This window comes from Carlito syrichta, unplaced genomic scaffold, assembly GCF_000164805.1.
Source record: "Carlito syrichta isolate Samal-C Ts95f unplaced genomic scaffold, Tarsius_syrichta-2.0.1 Scaffold306946, whole genome shotgun sequence".
NCBI classification, from domain to species: Eukaryota; Metazoa; Chordata; class Mammalia; order Primates; family Tarsiidae; genus Carlito; species Carlito syrichta.
The window spans coordinates 467,514-490,475 of record NW_007251042.1 but is presented as its reverse complement, the minus strand read 5'-3'; the positions used below and the strand labels follow the sequence as shown (position 1 = coordinate 490,475).

Here is a 22,962-nt window from a genome sequence, read left to right as displayed (position 1 = left end):
CATACTGTGGTTTTTAATATTTCCCAGATGAAAAACTATATATTAACATCTTTTCATATATGCATTGCCCATTTTGGTACTCTCTTTTGTGAAGTGTCTGTTTAAATCTTTTAACCATTTAAAAATTTTGGTTTTTCTTGTTGGTTTGTAGTTTCTTCATATATTCTGAATACAAGGCTCTGTCAGACGTATGTATTGCAAAAATCTTCTTCCAGTTTGTGGCTTGCCTTTTCCCTCTCCTGTATTTTTATGAAGAGAAGTTCTTAATTTTAATGAAATTCCTTTTTTTTTAAGATTAGTACTTTTTGTGTTCTACTGAAGAACTCTCCCCTACCCCAATGCCTTCTCTCCATACTTTCTTCTAGTTTTATTGTTTTGCATCTTTACTGATAAACTGATAAGAACAGATACTACACATGATCTTAGCCAAGAGGCTAAGAGAATGTTTTGCATTTTTATTGTAAGTTAAGGACCAAGATTCATTTATTCCCCAGATGGATAAGTAATTGTTCTAGTACCATTAACAGAAAGAAGCCCCCATTATTATTTTTTTTTGCTGCCCCCCCCCAAGAAGCCCCCATTTTTAACTGTAAGTTGATTGCTAGGTAATAGGAGCAAACCTTCTGGGAAAGGAGCATTCTCTACTCACCAGTCTGAATAGTCTGCTTTCCTCCTGAGAGAACACCCAGAGGGAGTGTACCTGTAGGAGTCAGGCCCTTGAGAGTTAGCACACTCTCACTCTCTTCCCTGAAAAGGAAGATCAAAGCCCTGGGTTAATCCAGGGAGCCTACCACTCAGCAATTCAAATATATTGAAGGAAGTTAAGACAAAAAGAGTAGAGATGGAAGACAGGTTCTCCTACCTCCAACCCCTTCCCTAACTCAAAGAAAGGGATGTTTTCTGTAAACATTCCAATTTTGAATGATCAGCCAGTTCTTGTTTTTCAATTAGAGGTACTTAATAGCCAGGCACTATGCTAATGTGTCCCATATATTATCCCATTTAATATACCTAACAACATGTTGAGGTAGGACCTATTATTATTTTACATACAAGGAAACTAAGACACAGAAATGAAACCTAAGACCACACAACTAAGAAGAAGTAAAGCCAGAATTTGAAAACAGACAATCTGGCTTGATAGTCCACACTGAGCCACTATATTCACTACATCTTAAGCTAGTACCAAGTGAATGTTTGCCAGAACATTTTTACTCACTTTAACATGTACATCTGATTCGATCTACATTCAACCTGAATACTTGCAGTTCCAATACCGAATTCCAATTCTAAAAAACTGCTGTGAAATCAACTTCTAATTTACTCTCAAAATGCCTTTAACCCATATTGTAATGACGGAAAGCCTTACCGAAGAACTGAAAAGACCCGTGCCATCTTCCCAATGGCTCTGATTTTATTCTTGATGATCTCCTTACGAACTGTAGTGCTTCCTTAGAGAATACAGAGAATAAGTGAGTTAAAGGAGTGTGTTAACAGGTTGGCTTAAAAAGATGCAGGATGAAGTGTCTTATAAAGAAACTATTTGTTTGAAAAAAAAGAAAGTAAAGGTCTAAGATTGTTTAAACAAACAAAAATCCCAGGAAGTTCTAAGGAACAAGAAAAAAAAAAATAACCCAGAAGATAAAAAGACGAAGTTAAAAATGAAGGGTCACAAAAAAGGCAGACTGTGGATCTATGAGAAGAACTTCTTTGTGCTTCTGAAATGTGGAACAAAGCAAAGAATGAAACACAAACACATAAACAAACCTCACAAAGACTGCTGCTACAGCAAAGATCCCTTTTGAGAATGCTGTGGGCCACCTTAGGATGCAGGGTTTGGCCTGCCAAATGGCAAGTGATCATTCCAGCAGCTGTCTTTTACATGGAAACACAGTGTCCAGTTAGCTCTGCTGAACTTAGTGAGGACTGCTTTCATTCTATAATCTTCTTATACTAGTGAGTTATTTCCTCATAATACTATTGACAACTGTGCAGCATTTTAAAAAGCAACAATCAAAAAAGTTATATCAAGACTTTATGGCTTTTTCTCATTCAAGATTCAGCAAATAACCTACACATGAGAAGCCAAGGTCCAGGCATGCACCAGGTGACCACATTCAAAAGTCAGAAAAGAAAACATGACTTTTCCTTCCTCACCTCCAGCTCTCAATATCCTGCTGGATCAGGTAGCAGGTCCAGAGAAAACACATACATGAAAACTGAAAGGGAGGATGGAGAGCCTGTCTGAAAGTATTCAACTACCAACCAAAAACATCTAACCCATAGACTGTGGTGGCACAGACAACGAGTATTAAGTTCTTAGCACATTTTAGTCGGATACCTTTCTGATAGCTTGAAATGTAGTGATCTTCAGGGAGAAGAGACACCAAGAAACAAGGAGGTGAAGATAGAAATATGAGAAGACAAATTTAAGTTTACATGGAAGAGAGAAAACAAAGTGAAATGCAATGAGAGAAGCAGGCTATTATCTTTACCAGGTCATAAGAGATATCCTTGGTATCAGGATAGAACATTAAATTAGAGATTTGTCAGTAGTTCCTTCCATTTCTTAAAAGTTTATAGTTTTACATTCACATTTGTTATTATCCGTTTTCTATTCCTACAGATCATGAAAATAACATTAGACAAAGGTATCATTTGTGGAATAAATGATGCTAAAAACAAAGAACAAAAACAAAGGACAGAACAAAACATTTTTATAAATCTCTTAGCTTTTAAGGGATATTATAGTTCTTCCCTTATTAAGTTTTGAATGTTCTTCAGAATTTCAAGTTGCTTTTTGCTATTTTTGTTGTGGTGGTTTGTCTCTTAAAGGCTTTCACTAAGTGTCTAATAATCCTTGGTACTCACTCATGATTAAGAGTAAGGGACTAAAAAGCTTTCAGAGTTGGTGGGTGGACATGGGACATGGCTGACTCTGCTTTATATGAAATGACAGGGTGAGCTTTGTTTTTTTTTTTTGAGTTGGGGTCTCACTGTCACCCAGGTGGGAGTGCAGTGGCATGATCTTTTTCTTCCTTTCCAATCTTTATTCTTTATTTCTTTTTCATGCCTCACTGTATTGGCTAGAACTTCTAGTACAATACTGTTTAGAAGTAGTGACAGCAGGCATCCTTGTCTGGTTTTTTTTTTTTTTTTTTTGAGTTGGAGTCTCACTCTGTCACCCAGGCTGGAGTGCAGTGGCATGCTCACAGCCATTGCAGCCTCAAACTGCTTGGCTCAGGCGCTCCTTCTGCTTCACCCTTCCAAGTAGCTGGAACCACAGGCATGCACCACCACACCTGGCTAATTTTTTGATTTATTGCTGGTCTCAAACCCCTGGGCTCAGACAACCCTCTTGCCTCCGCCTCCGCCTCCCTGGGATCCCAGGCCTTGTCTGGTTGCTAATTACTAAAGAAAGTTTTTGACTGGGTGCAGTGCCTCATGCCTGTAATCTTAGCACTTTGGGAGGCTGAGGTAAGAGAATTGCTTGAGCTCAGGAATTCAAGACCAGCCTAGGCAACACAGTAACATAGTGAGACTTGTCAGGAAGGGAAGGAAGGAAGGAAGGAGGGAGGGAGGGAAGAAAAAAGGAAAGAGAGAAAGAGAAAGAGAGAGAAAGAAAGAAAAGAAAGCTTTCAACATTTCACCATATGATGTCTGCTATATGTTTTTGTAGATACATGTGTCAAATTAAAGAAATTCCTTTCTAATTCTAGCTTAAGGGATCTATTACAAATAAAAGATAAATTTTACCTAGTACTGTTTCTTTTTTTTTTTTGAGTTGGAGTCTCACTCTGTCGCCCAGACTGGAGTGCAGTGGCCACTCCCGGCCACCGCAGCCTCGACCTGCTGGGCTCCGGCGATCCTCCCGCCTCAGCCTTCCGAGTAGCCAGAATTACAGGCATGCGCTACCACGCCCAGCTGATTTTTTGATTTATTATAGAGATGAGGTCTCGCTGCCCAGGCGGGTCTCGAACCCGCGGGCTCAGGCAATCCACTCACCTCAGCCTCCCAAAGGCGCGGGATTACAGGCTGAGCCACCAAGCCCAGCTCTAGTACTGTTTCTATAACTACTGAGGTTACATAAATTTTCATTTTTTTCTATTAATGCAGTAAATTATATTGATTTTTTTTTAATTTCTATTTTAGAATAGCTTTAGCTTTATAGAAAAGTTGTGAAGATAATACAGAGTTTTCCACCCTGTTTCCACTATGATTACATCTTATATTAGTATATACTGATTTTTTATTATTAAATTTTCTGAGGTTTTTGGAATAAATCAACTTGGTTGAGATGTATAACTTTTTATGTATATTGCTGGTTTCAGCTTGATGATGTTTTATTTAGGATCATTCTATGTTAATTTCCTTGTCAGATTTTTTTTTTGGCGGGGTCAGGGTCTCACTGTTGCTGACACTAGAGTATAGTGGCACGATCATGGCTCACTGCAGCCTCGACCTCCTGGCTCAAGTGATTCTCCTGCCTCGGGCCCCCAAGTAGCTGGGACTACAGATGCATGCCACCACCATGCCCAGCTAATTTTTTAAATTTTTTGTAGAAACAAGGTCTTGCTATGCTGCCCAAGCTGGTCTCAAACTCTCGGGCTCAAGCAATCCTCCCACCTCAGCCGCCCACAGTTCTGGTATTACAAGCATGGGCCACTGTGCCCAGGTGCTTATCAGGTTTTAGTATCACAGTTAAATCAGTCTCATTAAATTAGTTGAAGAACATTTCTTCTTTTTTATTCTTGGGAAGAACTTGTATGAGACCGGTGGTGTTTCTTGCTTAAATGTTTAGTAGAATTTATTGGTGATGTTATCTGCACCTGGAATTTTCTTTGAATTGCAAATCCTATTTCTTGGTAGGTATGAGATTATTACATTTCTATAATGTATCATTCTGGATAAGTTATATTTTTCTAGCAATTTATCCATTTCATCAAAGTTTAAAATGCATTGGTATAAATTTATTCTCTTGCCATTTTCTTTTCTTTCTTTCTTTTTTTTTGAGTTGGAGTCTCACTCTGTCGCCCAGACTGGAGTGCAGTGGCCGCTCCCGGCCACCGCAGCCTCGACCTGCTGGGCTCCGGAAATCCTTCCGCCTCCGTCTTCCAAGTAGCTGGAACTACAGGCATGTGCTACCACGCCCGGGTAGTTTTTGATTTATTGTAGAGATGAGGTCTTGCCAAGTTGCCCAGGCGGGTCTTGAACCCGCAGGCTCAGGCAATCCACTCACCTCAGCCTCCCAAAGGCGCGGGATTACAGGCTGAGCCACCGAGCCCGGCTTCTTTTTTTTTTTTTTTTTTTTTTTTTGAGTCAGAGTCTCACTCCATCATCCAGGCTAGAGTGCAGTTGCATGCTCATGGTCACCACAGCCTTGACCTGCTGGGCTCAAGTGATCCTTCTGCCTCAGCCTTCCAAGTAGCTGGAACTATAGGCATGTGCCGCCACCCCTAGCTAATTTTTGATTTATTGTAGAGATGAGGTCTCACCAAGTTGCCCAGGCTGGTCTCAAACCCCTAGACTCAGGCAATCCTCTCACCTCAGCCTCCCAAAGTGCTGGGATTACAGGTGTGAGCCACCACGCCCGGCTACTTGTCATTTTCTTAATGTCTATAGGATCCGTAGTAATATCGCCTTTTCTAGTACTGGCATTGGTTATTATTCGTCTTCTCTTTTTTATTTGATTAGTCTTTACCAGGAGTTTATCAATTTTTTACTGGTTTTTTCAAAAGAACACATTTTGGCTTTGTTACTCCTCTGTATTATTTTGTTTTGTTGTACTGTTGCTTTTATTTCAATGTTTACTTTCTTTAGGTATAATATGCTCTCTGTCTCTTGTTAACTTCTTGAGATGGGTGCTGATTTTCTGCCTTTCTTCTTTTTTAATATATACAGTTGAGGCTACATCTTGTGCTCATGAAGGAAGACAAAATAAGGTATAAATTTTCCTCTTACCATGACTTTAGATATACCCCACAAGTTTTAATACGTACTACTTTTTCTTTTTGAGTTAGAGTCTCACCCCACTGCCCAGGCTAGAGTGCAGTGGCATGCTCACAGTCATTCCAGCGTCAACCTGCTGGTCTTCGGTGATCCTTCCCCCTCAGCCTTCCAAGTAGCCGGAACTATAGGCACACACTACAATGCCCAGTTAATTTTTACATTTATTGTAAACATGAGGTCTCGTCGAGTTACCCAGGCTGTTCTTGAACCTATGGACTCAGGCAATCCTTTCACCTCAGTCTTCCAAAGTACTGGGATTACAGGCTTGAGCCACTGCACCCGGCCTTATTTTTTATTTTCATTCAGTTCAAAATATTTTTTAACTTTAAAGTCTCCTTTTTGCTGTTTCTTTTATCTTTTTTTTTTTTTCCATAGAGACAGGGTCTCACTATGCTGCCCAGGCTGGTCTTAAACTTTCAACCTCAAATGATCCTTTGCCTTGACATCCCAGAGTACTGGGATTACAGATGTGAGCCACTGCACCCAGCCTATTTTTTTTTGAGTTGGATTCTCACTCTGTTACCTAGACTGGAAGGCAGGGCACATTCATGGCTACCACAGCATCAACCTGCTGCACTGGGCTCAGGTGATTCTTCTGCCTCAGTCTTCTAAGTAGTTGGAACTACAGGTACATGCCACCACACCTGGCTAATTTTTTGATTTATTGTAGAGACGAGGTCTCACCAAGCTGCCCAGTCTGGTCTTCAACCTCTGGGCTCATCCTCTCATCTCTGCCTCCCAAAGTGCTGGGATTATAGATGTGAGTCACTGTGCCAGGCTATTTTTACTGTTTGGGATGGTTCTCATTTACACTGTTATAGCTCCTTACATTCCTAGTTATTTTTACTTGTAAGTCATATATATATCAAAGACTATTTGTAAATATCATTTATGGCCCTACCTACATTAGGTTATCTTAGTCTAGTGAGGTTTACTTTCATCAGGTGCCTGGAACTACCTTAAAATGATTAGAAGGTATGCTATATTCCCTTCCAGGGCTATTCTATTCCAGCTCACTCTTACTCTTACATAGATGCAATCTTTGAGGATCCCAAACTAATGAGCAGAAGCTTACTAGCACTCAAATCATCCCTGGCAAGCCCAGAACCTCAACTTCTTTAGCTTAGTCATACAAGGCTATCAAGAGGACTGCTCAATCTTTTAGCCTCCTTTTGGGAAATTCATGAATATCCTTAAGATAGAAATGGTCCCAAATGTTGGTCTCGCCTCCTCAGATTTCTGGCTTTTTCTGTGTCTCAACCTGGTAATTCTGTTCTACCTCGTTTGCTTTCTGATGCCTTTAAAAATGAACTCGGCTGGGTTCGGTGGCTCAGTCTGTAATCCCAGCACTTTAGGAGGCCGAAGCGAGTGGGTTGCCTGAGCCTGCAGGTTCAATACCGCCTGGGCAACTTGGCAAGATCTTGTCTCCACAATAAATCAAAAAATATTCCAGGTGTGGTAGTACATGCCTGTAATTTCAGCTACTTGGAAGGCTGAGGCAGAAGGATCGCCAGGGCCCAGCAGGTTGACACTGGGGTGGCCATGAGCATGCCACTACACTCCAGCCTAGGCGGTGAAGTGAGACTCCAACTCAACAACAAAAAAAAAAAACCAAGTCAAAGCATATCTTGTCTAGCTTTTCTGGTTGTCTTAGCAGTCAAGGTTGACCTAAACTATCTAATCTGTCATTAATGAAGCAGAAATCCTTAGTTTATATCACTTAAAAGAAACCCAAACTTTTATGTGGTTTTAATGTGGCTCACTATTTTAACTTAAAAGGTCTTTTTTCATTTTCTTTCAGGAAAATTACACATATATCAGCTAATATCCTTGGCAAAAACAAAGAGAATTCTACCCATTTACTTTTGTACTTAACAGAATATCGAATACATTTTTTGTATCAATTCCCAAAGCCCTAATTCATTCTTATATTTTTAAAAAACAGACGCACTTCATATCATTCCATTCAATCTATCTCAGCAAGTATTTACCTACTATGCTCACTGCACTATATTTGGCTTTAGGGGGCTATAATGGTGAGCCAAGTCTGCTTTCTCCACTAAGGAGATGGTTTATCATAAAAGTTGAGTGAGTCACCTTAGCACAGGGCCCGGAGCAAATGAGACAGTTAGAGATTTGTGCTCAAGTGACCACCATCTTTCAGAATCTCCTGCATTCTCAGACAAGTTAATGTTATCTTTAAAATCAAACTTCCCAACCGGGCTTGGTGGCTCAGCCTGTAATCCTAGCACTTTGGGAGGCTGAGGTGAATGGATTGCCTGAGCCCACAGGTTTGAGACCCGCCTGGGCAACTTGGCGAGACCTCATCTCTACAATAAATCAAAAATTAGCCGGGTGTGGTAGTGCATGCCTGTAGTTGCAGCTACTTGGAAGGCTGAGGTGGAAGGATCGCCAGAGTCTAGCAGGTCAAATCTGAGTGACAAAGTGAGACTCCAACTCAAAAAAATAAAATAAAATAAAACTTCCCATAACACACTAGAAAAAAAAAATACTTGGCTACAAATACAACAAAGTGTTAGTATATAAAGGTCCCACACATGCCAAAAATGAAAAAAAATGCATATGACCCAGTAGGAAAATGAATGAACTATATAAATTGACAAGTCACAAAAGAGAAATAAAATGGCCAATAAATATCCCAAAAATGTTCATTAGTCATCATAAAAATACAAATTAAAAATTTTAAAACATCAGATTATTACAAGTATAAAAAACAGTACTGGAGAGAGCACTATAAACTATGGACTACACACAAAATGTAAACTGGCACAGTCTTTCTAGAGGTTATTTGAATCAGACTTAACATTTTAAGTACTAGTTGACACAGATATTCAATTTCTGTGCAGCCTATGGAAATAATAGAATGTTATTCTTGATTTTCTAACAATGCTTTACTTTCTTTTGTAGCATATATCACCATCTGACATATTTACTCGTTGTTTGTCTTCCCTATACTAGAATATAAGCTTATTGAGAACAAGAATCTGAACAGCAGTTGGCACATATCGAATATGTAATAACTATTGGTTACAGACATATGTAAAGATTTATCTGTACAAATTTTTTAAACTATAGGTGTTTTATTTATTTATTTATTTATTTATTTAGAGATGAGATCTTGTCAAGTTGCCCGGACTGGTCTTGAACCCCACAGGCTCAGGCAATCCACTCGCCTCAGCCTCCCAAAGTGCTGGGATTACAGGCTTGAGCTACCGAGCCCGGTCCTTATAGGTATTTTAAAAGGAAAAAGTTATGGAAAAACTCCAATGTCCAACAATACTGGAGTGGTTAAAACAAACAATGGTCAACATGGATAATTATCTATCCATTAGCTAGTCTATGAAAAAAAGTAAAAGTACATGATACTATTATTATATAACCTTACTCTTGTTAAAAAGAAAAAAAAAAAGAAAAAAATGCATGCAAAGATAAAAGACAGCTAACAGTATACATCAAGATGTTAATAGTGGATATATATGAGATGGTAGACTTATGGGTGACTTTTTCTTATGGTTTCCTGATTTTTCTATTTTTATTTTCTACAATAAATATAATTCTCGTTTAATAAGGCAAAGAAATATATTCAAAATAAACTAAAACCAAAACTTCTTAGAGGAGGAAAAGTTTACCTTCGGCTTCATCATCGGAAATCAGTTCATCATCAGAACATATGTTGAGAACATTAACCAGCATCTCTGTGACTATATAAGACAAAATAGTCCAAAGTTTAATGTGGCTATATAAATAAACATATATATGCTAAATAAGCATAGCAAAATTATTATTATATTAGTAAGAATAGCTATAAAGAGTAGCAGTAGAGCTGGGCTCGGTGGCTCAGCCTGTAATCCCGTGGCTTTGGGAGGCTGAGGTGAGTGGATTGCCTGAGCCTGCGGGTTTCAGACCCGCCTGGGCAGGCGAGACCTCATCTCTACAACAAATCAAAAAATCAGCCGGGCATGGTAGCATGCACCTGTAATTCCGGCTACTCGGAAGGCTGAGGCAGAAGGATAGCCAGAGCCCAGCAGGTTGAGGCTGCAGTGGCCGAGAGCGGCCACTGCACTCCACTCTGGGCGACAGAGTGGGACTCCAACTCAAAAAAAAATAAAAGAGTAGCAGTAAATATAGAACTTCAGGTTTAAAAAGAATTCTAGTAGATTAATTGCTCCAGTAAAGTCTGAAGTCTTTGAAGACTCTATCATATAACTACTTGGTTGTGTTAGATTGCTGTTCAGAGCTTTTTCCTTGCTGATATGCCCATGAAAAAATTTCTTCCCATTTTATATGGAAGTTAAGCCAACAGGCCTATGTCCAACAGGCTTATTTTATATTTGAGTAGCTCATTTGTGTAGTTGTACAAATACAATTCTAAGGACAATAAATCCTATTTAAATCTCTTTGGTATTAAAGAAATCACTGAGAAAATGGTAACTGTTATTTTAATATTTTGATCAAAGCAGGACAGCTACCTTAAATTAATATTTAGAATAAATCAGCCAGGCTCGGTGGCTCAGCCTGTAATCCCGCGCCTTTGGGAGGTTGAGGTGAGTAGATTGCCTGAGCCTGCGGGTTCGAGACCCACCTGGGCAGCGAAACCTCATCTTTACAATAAATAAAAAAAAATCAGCCAGGCGTGGTAGAGCAAGCCTGTAATTCCAGCTACTTGGAAGGCTGAGGTGGAAGGATCACCGAAGCCCAGCAGGTGAGGCTGCGGTGGCCGGGAGCGGCCACTGCACTCCAGTCTGGGCGACAGAGTGAGACTCCAACTCAAAAAAAAAAAAAAGAGAATAAATCATAATAGACTAGAACTAAAATTTAAGAACCAATTAAAAATCTTTGTATGTCTTAGTTCTTCACTGGAAAAAAAAAATCAGTCAAAGCAGTGGCTTACGCCTATAATCCCAGCACTTTGGGAAGCAAAGGCAGGAAGATTGCTTGAGCCCAGATGTTCAAGATCAGCCCGGGCAATATAGTAAGACCTCATCTCTATAAAAAAAGCAAAAATTAGCTGGACATGATGGCATGTGCCTATAGTCTCAGCTACTAGGAAGGCTGAAGTGGGAGGACAGTCTGAGTCCAGGAGGTTGAGGCTGCCGGAGCCAGGATTGTGCCACTGCACTTCAGCCTGGGTGACAGAGTAGGACCCTGTCTCAAACAAACAAACTGTAGAAAATAAAATTAGAAAGCATTTTTAACTTTAAGAAAAACATTTCTGAACCATCAGGGGCTCATGCAACTATAAGGTATGGTCAGTTACTAGTCAAAACAACTTAGTTCCAATTCCAGATGGCTTAGTTCTCTTACCTTTTTCCCCAACAAAAGGCAAAGACCATGTGAAAACATCCATAAAGTTTGGAAGCCAGTAGGGGTGTGGAGAGCAGTTAAACTGCCTGATATTCATGACATTGTTTTCATATTTCAACACAGCAGCTAAAAAGGAAAAAAGCAAGTAAACCTGGCATAGAGGAATATGGCAACTGGAATGTTGTGTATAGCTGTGTACGTACTACACAGAATTCAACTTACTTTCTATTTGTAAACTCAAGGTTAGGTGAAGGGTAGATGAGAAATTTTAAAGCAGTTTATAAGGTTCATTCTCTTAAGAATTATTCCAAGGAGCAAAGTTACCTGAAGAGCTCATATAATAAAAGTACAAAAGAAATGGAAACTTCAAAGGGTCACTGCACAATAAGTATATACAGAAACCTTAAGATCCGACCGGGCACGGTGGCTCAAGCCTGTAATACCAGCACTTTGCGAGGCTGAAGTGAGAGGACTGCCTGAGTCCATGGGTTCTAGACCAGCCTGGGCAACTTGGTGAGACCTCATCTCTACAATAAAAAAATCCAAAAAAAATTTAAGAAAAAAAAAAAAAAAGAATCCTTATGATTCACATGAGAAAAATTTATCCATAACTTCCTTTTATAGGCCAAATGGTTGTAATCACAGCTCTCTTTTGAGGGTAAATATCACTCATTAAATGGACACAGCCTGTTGTGCTAGTCCTTAGCCAGAGCCAACGATTTTATAAACTCAATGGGAGTTTATACATAGCAGTTACCAATTCATAGTGAGGAATACAAACTTCGAGCAATTTACAATTCAAGTTCAAAAGTAGATTAAATAATCTCTGCATACAATAGAGTGGGTTTAAAATTATTTTTTTCTCCTATACACAGTCAGGATATTGCCACCATGCTGTAAATGCTTAATATTAACCAGTTCATATAATTGCAGATACTTTGATGTCAAACTGATTTTCTTTATATTTTAAAAGTCTTAAACTCCAATTTCTTAGTCTTTATCACCAGCAAGGTTGTTTGTACCATTCTCTTAATTATTCTTACAGTGGTCATAAAATAGAATAGGGTTATAACAGTTCTCTAGAAATGACAGATATAGGTCACATCCTAGTTCCTATTTCTTTGTCACAGGATAATGCAGTATACTCAAAATTTAAGCTATTGAATATCTAAAATGTACACCACAGGTTATAAAGATAATACACAAAAATAGAATCTCCAGTCCTTAAAAGCTTAATGCTGGCTACAATGTACATGTCTCACTATTTTCACGTACATGTATTTTATTTAGGTTAGATGAATATATCATATATTATTATTCAACAACTCCCTCAATCTACACAGGAAAAAGAAGTGGCAGGTGGGTTTCAATAGTGGATGATTAGAAATAAGAGCTTAAAAGACTGCTTTTGGCTATGTTCTCAGTGGACAGAAAAAAAAAACATAAATAAGAATCTTTAAAAATCATGACTTAAGGGTCTTTCATGCAACCAATGGAACTAAGAAATATCTGCATATACCAAGAAGCCTAAGGAATATGAAAGAAAAGCAACATTAGAAGAAAGAGACGAAGAAAAAGGGCAACAGAATTGCCTTTTTCAAAACAGAAGGTGCTTGTATGGGGAATAATTTTAATACCAATAGAGGTGGCTTCAGATGCCGCATTTTCTAGCTTCTTCCTTAGAAAATGCTTAAGAAACAACCAAAGAAAATAAGATCATTTTGAGATACAGTTACCAATTATGTCAAAGTGAACAGAAAACTCAGTAGAATGGATTGTGACTTTAAAAGTTTACTAAATGAATAATCAAGAACAAAATCAGATTAGAATGGGACAAAAATTAAACTGTATAGTGGTTGGTGATCTAAGTAGCATGTTTCAGTTTAGCACACTGAGAAATCCACTGGACAATCAACAGGTACTTTTAGTAATTAAGTTTAAAAAAGAAATAAGAAGGGAAAGTCTGCATTACAAACATGAAGTCTAGGGCCGCTGAGTGTCTCTGAAGACACATAACAACACAAGTATACCAATACAAGTGTATACCATTGCTAAGGGAGGAAAAAAGAATAAAAGTAACTTGTTAATATGTTGGAAATATTAGAAAAAAGGAAATAATAAAAAAACCTAGGGAGAAGCAAAGTACTGTGAGATAGCTAAGATTCAGAGAAGAATGATAAGAAATAAAAACGAAATATTGGCTAGGAGACAACTAAAGCCAAAGAAATGTCTTTTGAAAGTGGACAAGTAACTGAAATGACTGAACCAAATCAGGTTTAAATAAAATGTGCAATTCCATAGTTTACTTTTAAATGGAATAAATGAGGTATATTTTGGTCCTCTTCGAAGCTTCTCTCCCCAACTACATAGTACAAGGTATGACTATAAAGTAATGAGACTTAAGAAACCACCAACAACAAACACACCAGATCTTTATATCAGATGAGTGTGGTCCTTAGATATCATCACATCAGGCACAATAACAGTAAAAAGTTATAGTATTACAGCAGTTTATACTTTGGACAATGCTTTAATATTTATTTTCATTATTCTAATTTATCTTCAACACCCCTAGATGACAGATATTTTAAAGATAAACTGTTAAATGTGACACACATCAAAGTAAAGCAGGATTAGACTAAGAATTCTGACTCCTCATTGTGTGCTCTTTTCAACACGACTTGCTGCCTTACCATATAATTAATCCAGAGATGCTGCCATTACTCAAAACACTTTTGGAACTCCTCTTTTGGAAGTGCCTCCAGAGCCATTGTATCAGCAACACGAGAAAAACCAGTCTCATTATCTTATAATCATACCTTGTTTCTGACCCCAAATGTTATCATCTAGCTTGATCACTCACCTCATTTATCAGTCTTGACTCCAAATGACTTTTGGCTGTCCAAAAATCAAATCCACCCTCAAAGGACGAAGATTTCCCATCATTGAGGATAATCAAAAGAATGTGTCGCAGACTCTGAAGGCAGTGCCAAAAGAGGAGTTCCAAAAATGTTCTGAACAAGGACAGCACTGTTGGAATATGTGGATAGCCTCACAAGGTAACTGCTCTGAAGGGACAATACTCATTTGGATATATTCGTTCTGGCATGTTTGCTATTATTATATAGTTGTATTATTTTATAGTCATACTTTATAAACAACAAAATTATTATAGAGACATGAATTTTTTTGGTGGGACCACTGCCTTGACAGAAAACTTATGAACTATGAATCACCTAAGTTTCAAATTTTAAAAAAGACTTTAACAGGATAATGTCTTAGAAATAGAATGTCTGAAACAAAAGGCATGTGCATATTCATTCCTCTTTTTTTTAATACAGGAAATTGAAGTTTAGAAAGACTGACTTACTCAAAGTCACACTGTTAGTTTCTGACAGGGCTTCAACTAAAACGATTTTTTTCTGACTTTTTGTACACTATTCACTCTACCTATGCCATATCTCAAGAGAGCAAAAACAGCAACTTACAAACATTAAAATGCCAGTGGTGACTTTTTAATGTATTGTTATAAACAAACTAACCAAAACTAATAATTTATGCTAACTGTTCTAATATGTCTTAAGCAATTAATTCTTCATATATTTTGATTCAGTAGTACAAATCTGACCTACTATAATCATAATTTATGCTCACAAAGAGCCCAATACTCCTTAGGATATAAAGACCAAGTAGCAGCACAAATTCTAAATTTCTTGGTCTTTGTTTCACCTAAGAGCTCTTTTCTTCTTATTTAAAATTTACATTTTAAAATAATACACACATACATATATAATTAAACAAAAGCTCACAATTACTCACAAATTCAAAGTCAAATATTGCTGGACTCCTTTACCTTTATTGTTATAGACATCTAGGTAATTGGGGGCAGAGAAAATTGTAATAAGTGATGGAAAGCCTGTTGTTTGGCTCTTCCTGTACATTCGATACCTGGAAGAGAGATAACAGCCCATCTGTCTTCATATTACACATAAAGACTGCAGTGATATTTGGTTTGGTACAATTTTAACAAAACTTACCCAGCATCTTGGGCTTCATGTGCTCTGATAATCGATAATAAGTTATTGTTCTGCAAAAATTCACAAACTGCAGGGTAACTGAAAAAGACAATTAGAAAACATAAATCCAGAATTGAAACAATTATTTTTTAATAGGAAGAAGAGGAAATGTCCAGATAATTTGAGTTGTTTGAAGATTACAGGTGCTGGGCTCAGTGGCTCAGCCTGTAATCCCGCGCTTTGGGAGGCTGAGGTGAATGGACTGCCTGAGCCTGTGGGTTCGAGACCCACCTGGGCAACTTGGCAAGACCTCATCTCTACAATAAAATAAAAAAATTAGCCGGGTGTGGTAGCACACGCCTGTAGTTCCAGCTACTTGGAAGGCTGAGGCGGAAAGATCGCCAGAGCCCAGCAGGTCGAGGCGGCGGTGGCCAGGAGTGGCTACTGCACCCCAGTCTGGGTGACAGAGTGAGACTCCAACTCAAAAAAAAAAAAAAAAGATTACAGGTTTTATATACCACTGAAATTTTATTAATACCTTAGTAATTATCATTCTGTTTTTCTATTTCACTGATATACCTCGTTACAGACCAAGTATGAAAATAACAGACATCTCTAAATTATAAAGAGTTCCTTCACCTTTTTTGTTTGTTTCAACTCATAACAACAACACAATAAAAATTTTCCCAGAAGATTGATATAAAAAAGTATGATATTGTGTTTATGTGTGTATAATACATGCTAAAACTGAACACACAATTTTCTTCCAACATCAAGTTATCAAATTGTTAGAAAAGTAAAAGAACTCATTTATAGCTTCACAGGTAATAAATACCAAAACAATATGATACAGGAATATTTTTGGGAGTAGATGTGAATATTTTAACCAACCACAACTAACAAGATATGATATTTGCATATACTCCAAAAATATTCTTTTAGTACCATTACCTCTCTAAATGACAAATAATCTGATAGAAAGAATTACAGAATACAAAATTAGCCTGGATTTACCCAGATGTCATTTATTTTATTTTTAAATTCTTTGTTTCCCATTACGCTCGTTATGAAAAATTTGCTTTTAAAACAGATTGTAGGTGATATAAGCAAGACGGCAAAATAGAATGTCTCCAGCTCTTGTCCCCCAACAGAAACAAAAATTTGTCAGCCATTCATGAACCTAACTGCCTTTGTGAGAACCTTGGGATTGAGGCAGGTGGCTATGAAATCTTGGTGAAACCCATGACTAAGGTAGCTTTGAGAAGGCAAACCCACTGACCCTGATGCCAGCTGCAGACTCAGAATCAGCCCATCCCTTGTAGATTTGGTACCAGTTCCACTTGTCTACAGTCCTGCCACCAACCCCATCAGTCTAGGGACCTGAGAGGAGCCATGCCTGTTACTGTCCCTGGTAATGGACCCCTCCAACAAGACCCAGCTGTGAAACCAAAGAAGCACTGTGACCTGGCTCCAGCCCCACTCTACTATGGTCCAGTAGCAGTATGCCTTTCCAGGAACCTGGTGGGAGGTACATCTGTCCATTTCCCTGGCAACAGGGCTGCTAATTGGACCTAAGTCGACCCTAAACCAGTCCTGTGACCCAGCTCAAGTACCACCATATTGAGTTCCAGAGGCAGTCTTCCCTACCCAGGAACATGAAAGAAGACTTGTCCATGCCCCTGGTAGTAGACCCCACTGACTGTGAACCCTAGTGCAGCCCCATGATCCAGCTCCAGACCTTCTCAACCACAATAATACAGGCAATTTCATCAGTCCAGGGACTCAACAGAAGGGTTTTTTTTACTGGTTAAACTAGTCCATAAAAATGTAAAGAGGTGGCTCCTCCTTCTAATGTACAGACAATAATTAAAGCAGGCTACATGAAGAATCAGGTAAACATGACACCACCAAAAAAAATTAACAAAGTTCTGGCAGCTGACCCTAAAAAAATGGAGATCCATGAATTGTATGACAAAGAATTCAAAATAATCATCTTAAAGAAGCTCAATGAGCTTCAAGAGAAGACAGATAACTAAATGAAATCAGGAAAACAATACATGAATAAAATGAGATGTTTAATAAAGAAACAGAAACCATAAAAAAGAACCAAAAAGAAATCCTGAAGCTGATGAACACAATGACTGAACTGAAAAGCTCAACAGAGAGCTTAAAAGCAGACTCAGGTATGTAGAAGAAAAGAATCAGCAAACTCGAAGAGAGGTCATCTGCAATTACCTAGGTAAAGGAATACAATAAAGAAAATGAAAAAGAGTGTAAAAAATATATAGAAATTCTGGGATACCATCAAGTAAAAACAATATATGCATTATAGAATTTAAAGAAGGAGAAAAAAGACAGAAATGGAGAAGAGAGCTTATTTTAAAAAAAATAATGGCTGAGAACTTTCCAATATAGGGAGGGAAATAAACATTTCATTTCATGAAGTCCAAAGATCTCTAGATAAGTAAAACATCAAGATCAGTCTAATAAAATTATCAAAAGAAAAAAAATGAAAGCAGCAAAAGAAAATCTACTTGTCAGATAGATACAAGGGAGCTCCTAGAAGACTATAGAGAATTTCTCAGACAAAACCTTATAGGCCAGGAAAGAATGGAATGATATATTCAAAGTACTAAAAGAAAAAAACACTGTCAACCAAAAACACTTTACCTGGCAAACTATACTTTAAAAATAAAGGGGAGTGCCAAGCGTGGTGGTTCATGCCTATAATCTCAGCACTTTGGGAGGCCGAGGTGAGAGGATTGCCTGAGCTCATGGGTTCGAGACCAGTCTGGGCAACTTGGTGAGACCTCATCTCTACAATAAATCAAAAAATAAGCTGGGCATGGTGGCGCATGCCTGCAGTTCCAACTACTTGGAAGGTTGAGGTGGAAGGATCGCCTGAACTCAGCAGGTCGAGGTTGCGGTGGCCATGAGCATGTCATTGCACTCCAGCCTGGGCAACAGAATGAGACTCCAACTCAAAAAAAAATGAAGGGGAGTTAAAGACTTTGCCAGGCAAACAAAAACTGAGGGAATTTATCGCCACTAGACTGACCTTATAAGAACTGCTAAAGGAGTTCTTAAAGTTGAAATAAAAAGATGCCAAACAACACAAAAGCATATGAAAGTATAAATTTCGGCCAGGCTCAATGGCTTAGCCTGTAATCCCAGCGCTTTGGGAGGCCGAGGTGAGTGGATCGCCTGAGCCCATGGTTCGAGACCCGCCTGGGCAACTTGGCGAGACCTCGTCTCTACAACAAAAAATCAAAAATTAGCCGGGCATGGTAGTACGCGCCTGTAGTTCCAGCTACTTGGAAGGCTGAGGTGGAAGGATCGCCGGAGCCCAGCAGGCGAGGCGGCAGAGGCCACTGAACTCCAGTCTTGGTGAAAGAGTGAGACTCCAACTCAAAAAAAAAGAAAGTATAAATTTCATTTTAAAGGGAAACATTAAGACAAATACTGTAATATTGTAATGGTAGCACATAAGCCACTCTTTCTTCCTTTCTTTCCTTTCTCTTCCCTTCCTTCCTCCCTCCCTCCCTCCTTCTTTCCCTCTTTTCCTTCCCTCCTTCTTTCCCTCCCTCCCTTCCTTCAGAAACGAGGTCTTGCTATGTTGCCTGTAATCCAGGTTGGGATTATAGGCATGAGCCACTGCACCCAGTCATAAACCACTTGTAAAACTAGTATAAAGGTGGCTGGGCACAGCAGCTCATGCCTGTAATCTAGCATTTTGGGGGGCAGAGGTGAAAGGAGTGTCTGAGTCCAGGGGTTCAAGACTAGCCTGGACAATTTGGCGAGACCTCATCTCTACAATAAATAAAAAATTAGCCAGGCATGGTGGCACACACCTATAGTTCCTGCTACCTGCAAGGCTGAGGAAGAAGGATCACCTGAGTCAAGCAGGTTGAGGCTGCGGTGGCCATGGGTTTACCACTGCACTCCAGTCTGAGTGACAATGACAATGAGACTCTGAATCAATAAATAAAATAAAAAGCTAGTATAAAGGTAATTGTGGTGGCAATCATCCACAGTCCCAGGTACTCAGGAGGATGAGGCAGGAAAATCCACTTGATCCCAAGAGTTCGAGACAAGTCTGGGCAACACAGCAAAACAACTGGTATATAACTTACTGAATTACAAAAGCAATAAGACTAACTATAACCATAGAAATATGTTAACGAAAACATAATGTAGAAAAAATTAAAATCTGACATGAATCATATAAACTGTGCCGGGGGGAATAAAGTGTAGAGTTTCTGTATGTGATTGAAATTAAGATATTCTCAGCTTAAGATAAACTGCTATAACTACAAAATGTTTCAGACCTCATTTAAAAAAAAGCACAGTGGCAACTCCCTCACCATTTAAAAAAATCATCAAATTGCAAATAAAGAGAAAAAGAGAGGAGCAAGAGAACCACAAAACAAAAAACAATCAACAAAATGACAATAGTAAGTCCTTGTCTATCAATAATTACTTTAACTCTCCAATCAAAAGACACAGTATGACTGAAGGAGTAAAAAACCAGATCCAACCATATGCAGTCTACATACAGTTGGGATACAAAAGACTCACTTTAGATTTAAGGACACACACAGGCTGAAAGTGAAGGGGTGGAGAAAAATATTTCATGCAAGTGATAATCAAAAGAGAGCAGAAGTGTCTATACTTTTATCAGACAAATAGACTTTAAGTCAGAAACTGTCAAAAGAGACAAAGTCATTATACAATGATAAAAGGGCTAATTCAACAGAAAGATAAAACAATCATAAAAATATGTGTACGCTAACATAAAGCATAAAGCACCTAAATATATAAAATAATAACAGATTTGAAGGGATAAACAGTAATAAAATAATAGTAGGAGACTTCAGCACACCAGTATCTAAAACATAAATCATCCAGTCAGAAATCAATAAGCAAGCAGCAGAACTCAATAACACTATAGACCAAATGGGCCTAACAGACATATTAGGATAATTTTTAATCCAATAGCAGAATACAATTGCATGTGGAATATTCTCTAAGATAACAGATCACAAAATAAGTCTCAAACTTTAAGAATATTTTGGCTAGACGTGGTGGCTCATGCCTGTAATCCCAGCTCTTTGGGAGGCCGAGGCGAGAGGATTGCTTGAGTCCAGACCTGGGCAACGTAGTAATACCTCATCTCTACCGAAATAAAAATTAAAAAATTAGGTAAGTGTGGCAATGCATGCCTGTAGTCCCAGCTACTTGGGAGACTGAGGCAGAAAGATCGCCTGAACCCAGGAGGTCAATGCCGTGGTGAGCCATGATCATGCCACTGCACTCCAGCCTGGGTGACAGAATAAGAACCTCACTCAAAAATAATAATAATTTAATATTTAAATCACCCTAAGTATCTTTTCCTTTTCCCACCACAATGGAATGAAACTAGAAATCAATAACTATAAGAAAATAGAAAAATTTACAAATATGTAGAAACTACGCAACATATACTGGAACAACCACCGGGTCAAAGAGAAAATCAAAAAGGAGTTTTAAAAATTTCAAGATAAAATGAAAATATAACACACTAAAATGTATGGGATACAGCAAAAGCTGTACTGTTTACTGGCATATAAACTAAAGGAAGTTTATGGCAACAGACGCCTAGGTTAAAAAAGAAAGGTCTCAAATAAACAACCTAACTTTACACCTCAAAAAACAAGAAAAGGAAGAATAAAATAAGCCCAAAGTTAGCAGAAGAAAGGAAATAATAAAGCATAGGGCAGAAATAAATCAAAAAGAGAACAGTAAAACAAGACAATATAAACAAATCTATAAAACTAAGAATTGGGTTTTTGAAAAAGTAAAATTGACAAACCCTTAACTAGATTACAAAAAAAGGAGAGACCCAAATAAATAAAATAAAAAATGAAAGAGGAGACATTACAATGGATACCTCAGAAATAAAAAGGATCATAATGGACTATAATGAACAATTATACACCAAGAAACAGATTCCTAGAAATATATAACCTACCAAAACTGAATCAAGAAGAAATAAAAAGCCTAAACAGGGGTGGGTGCAGTGGTTCACGTCTGTAATTACAGCACTTTGGGAGGCCAAGGCAAGAAGACTGCCTGAGCTCAGAAGTTTGAGACCAGCAACATGGTGAGATCTTGTCTCTACAATTAAAAATGAATAAATGAATGAATAAATAAATAAATAAAATTAGCTGGGCATGCCAGTACACACCTATAGTCACAACTACTTAAAAGGCTGAGGCAGAGGATTGCCTGAGTCCAGCAGGTCGAGGCTGCGGTGGCCATGATCATGACACTATACTACAGCCTGGACAACAGAGTGAGACTTCAACTCAAAAAATAAAAAAGCCTGAACAGGTTGATAACAAATATGGAGACTGAATCAGTAATCAAACACCTCCCAAGAAAGAAAAGCTCAGGACCAGAGGGTTTCATGAGTGAATTCTATCAAACAAAGAATTAATACCAATCTTTCTTAAACTCTTCCAAAAAATAAAAGAGGGAATTCTTCCAAACTCATTTTATGAGGCCAGCTTCACCCTGATACCAAAGCCTGACAAAGATACCACAGCAAAAGTAGGCCAGGTGCAGTGGCTCATGCCTATAATCCCAAAACTCTGAGAGGCTGAGGTGGGAGGACTGCTTGATAGCAGGAGTTTGAGATCATCCTGGGCAACACAGCAGACCTTGTCGCTACAAAAAATTAGCCAGGTGTGGTGGTGCACACCTATAGTCCCAGTTACTTGGGAGGCTGAGGTGGAAGGATCGCCTGAACCCAGGAAGTTGATGCTGTGGTGAGCCATGATCATGCCAGTTTATTCCCATCTGGGTGACTGAGAGACCCGAACGAACAAACGAACAAAAGAAAGTAAAGGTTAACATCCCTGATAAATATAGATTTAAAAATCCTCAATAAAATACTAAAAGGATTATAACATAGTATAATAGGTCAGTATACACAAATGAATCAATGAGATACCGCATTTAACAGAATAAAATATAAAGGTCACATGATTATCTCAATAGATATAGAAAAAAAGTATGGCAAAATTTAACATCCATGCATGATATAAAAATTCTCAATAAAACAGGCATAGAAGGAACTTAACACAATAAAGATCGTATATGAAAAGCCCACAGCTAACATCATAATCAATGGGGAAAGACTGAAAGCTCTTCATCTAAGATCTGGTACAATGCAATGATGCTCACTCTCACTACTTCTATTCAACATGGGACTAGAAGTCCTAGCCAGAGCAATTAGACTAGAAAAGGAAATAAAAGACATCCAAATCAGAAAGGAAGAAGTAAAACTATCTCTATTTACAGATGACATAATCATCTACAGTAGAAACCCCTAAAGATTAAACAAAAATATAACTAATACACAAATTCAGAAAAGTTGCGAGATACAAAACCAACATAAAAAATCTGTGGTGTCTCTATATACAATTAACTATCAAAAAGGAAATTAAGAAAACAATCCCATTTATAATAGCAACAAAAATGATCAAATACTTAGGAATAAATTTAACCAAAGAGGTGAAAGGCTTATGCAATGAAAATTACAAAGTCTTGATGAAGGAAATTAAAGACA

The 22,962-nt window shown here is 38.2% G+C and overlaps 1 protein-coding gene across 2 annotated transcripts in view; it reads right to left on the bottom strand.

The window, feature by feature from the left end:
- The window catches only part of PPP3CC (protein phosphatase 3 catalytic subunit gamma), a 59,259-nt gene that overhangs the window by 8,870 nt on the left and 27,427 nt on the right, over positions 1 to 22,962 (bottom strand). For both annotated transcript variants that reach the window (XM_008063551.1, XM_021715266.1), the window contains exons 6-11: positions 15,372 to 15,449; positions 15,188 to 15,282; positions 11,335 to 11,460; positions 9,660 to 9,731; positions 1,370 to 1,451; positions 650 to 747 (exon numbers count right to left, since the gene is read on the bottom strand). In XM_008063551.1, coding sequence (XP_008061742.1) covers positions 650 to 747; positions 1,370 to 1,451; positions 9,660 to 9,731; positions 11,335 to 11,460; positions 15,188 to 15,282; positions 15,372 to 15,449 — 551 coding nt within the window. The remainder of the gene's footprint in view (positions 1 to 649; positions 748 to 1,369; positions 1,452 to 9,659; positions 9,732 to 11,334; positions 11,461 to 15,187; positions 15,283 to 15,371; positions 15,450 to 22,962) is intronic.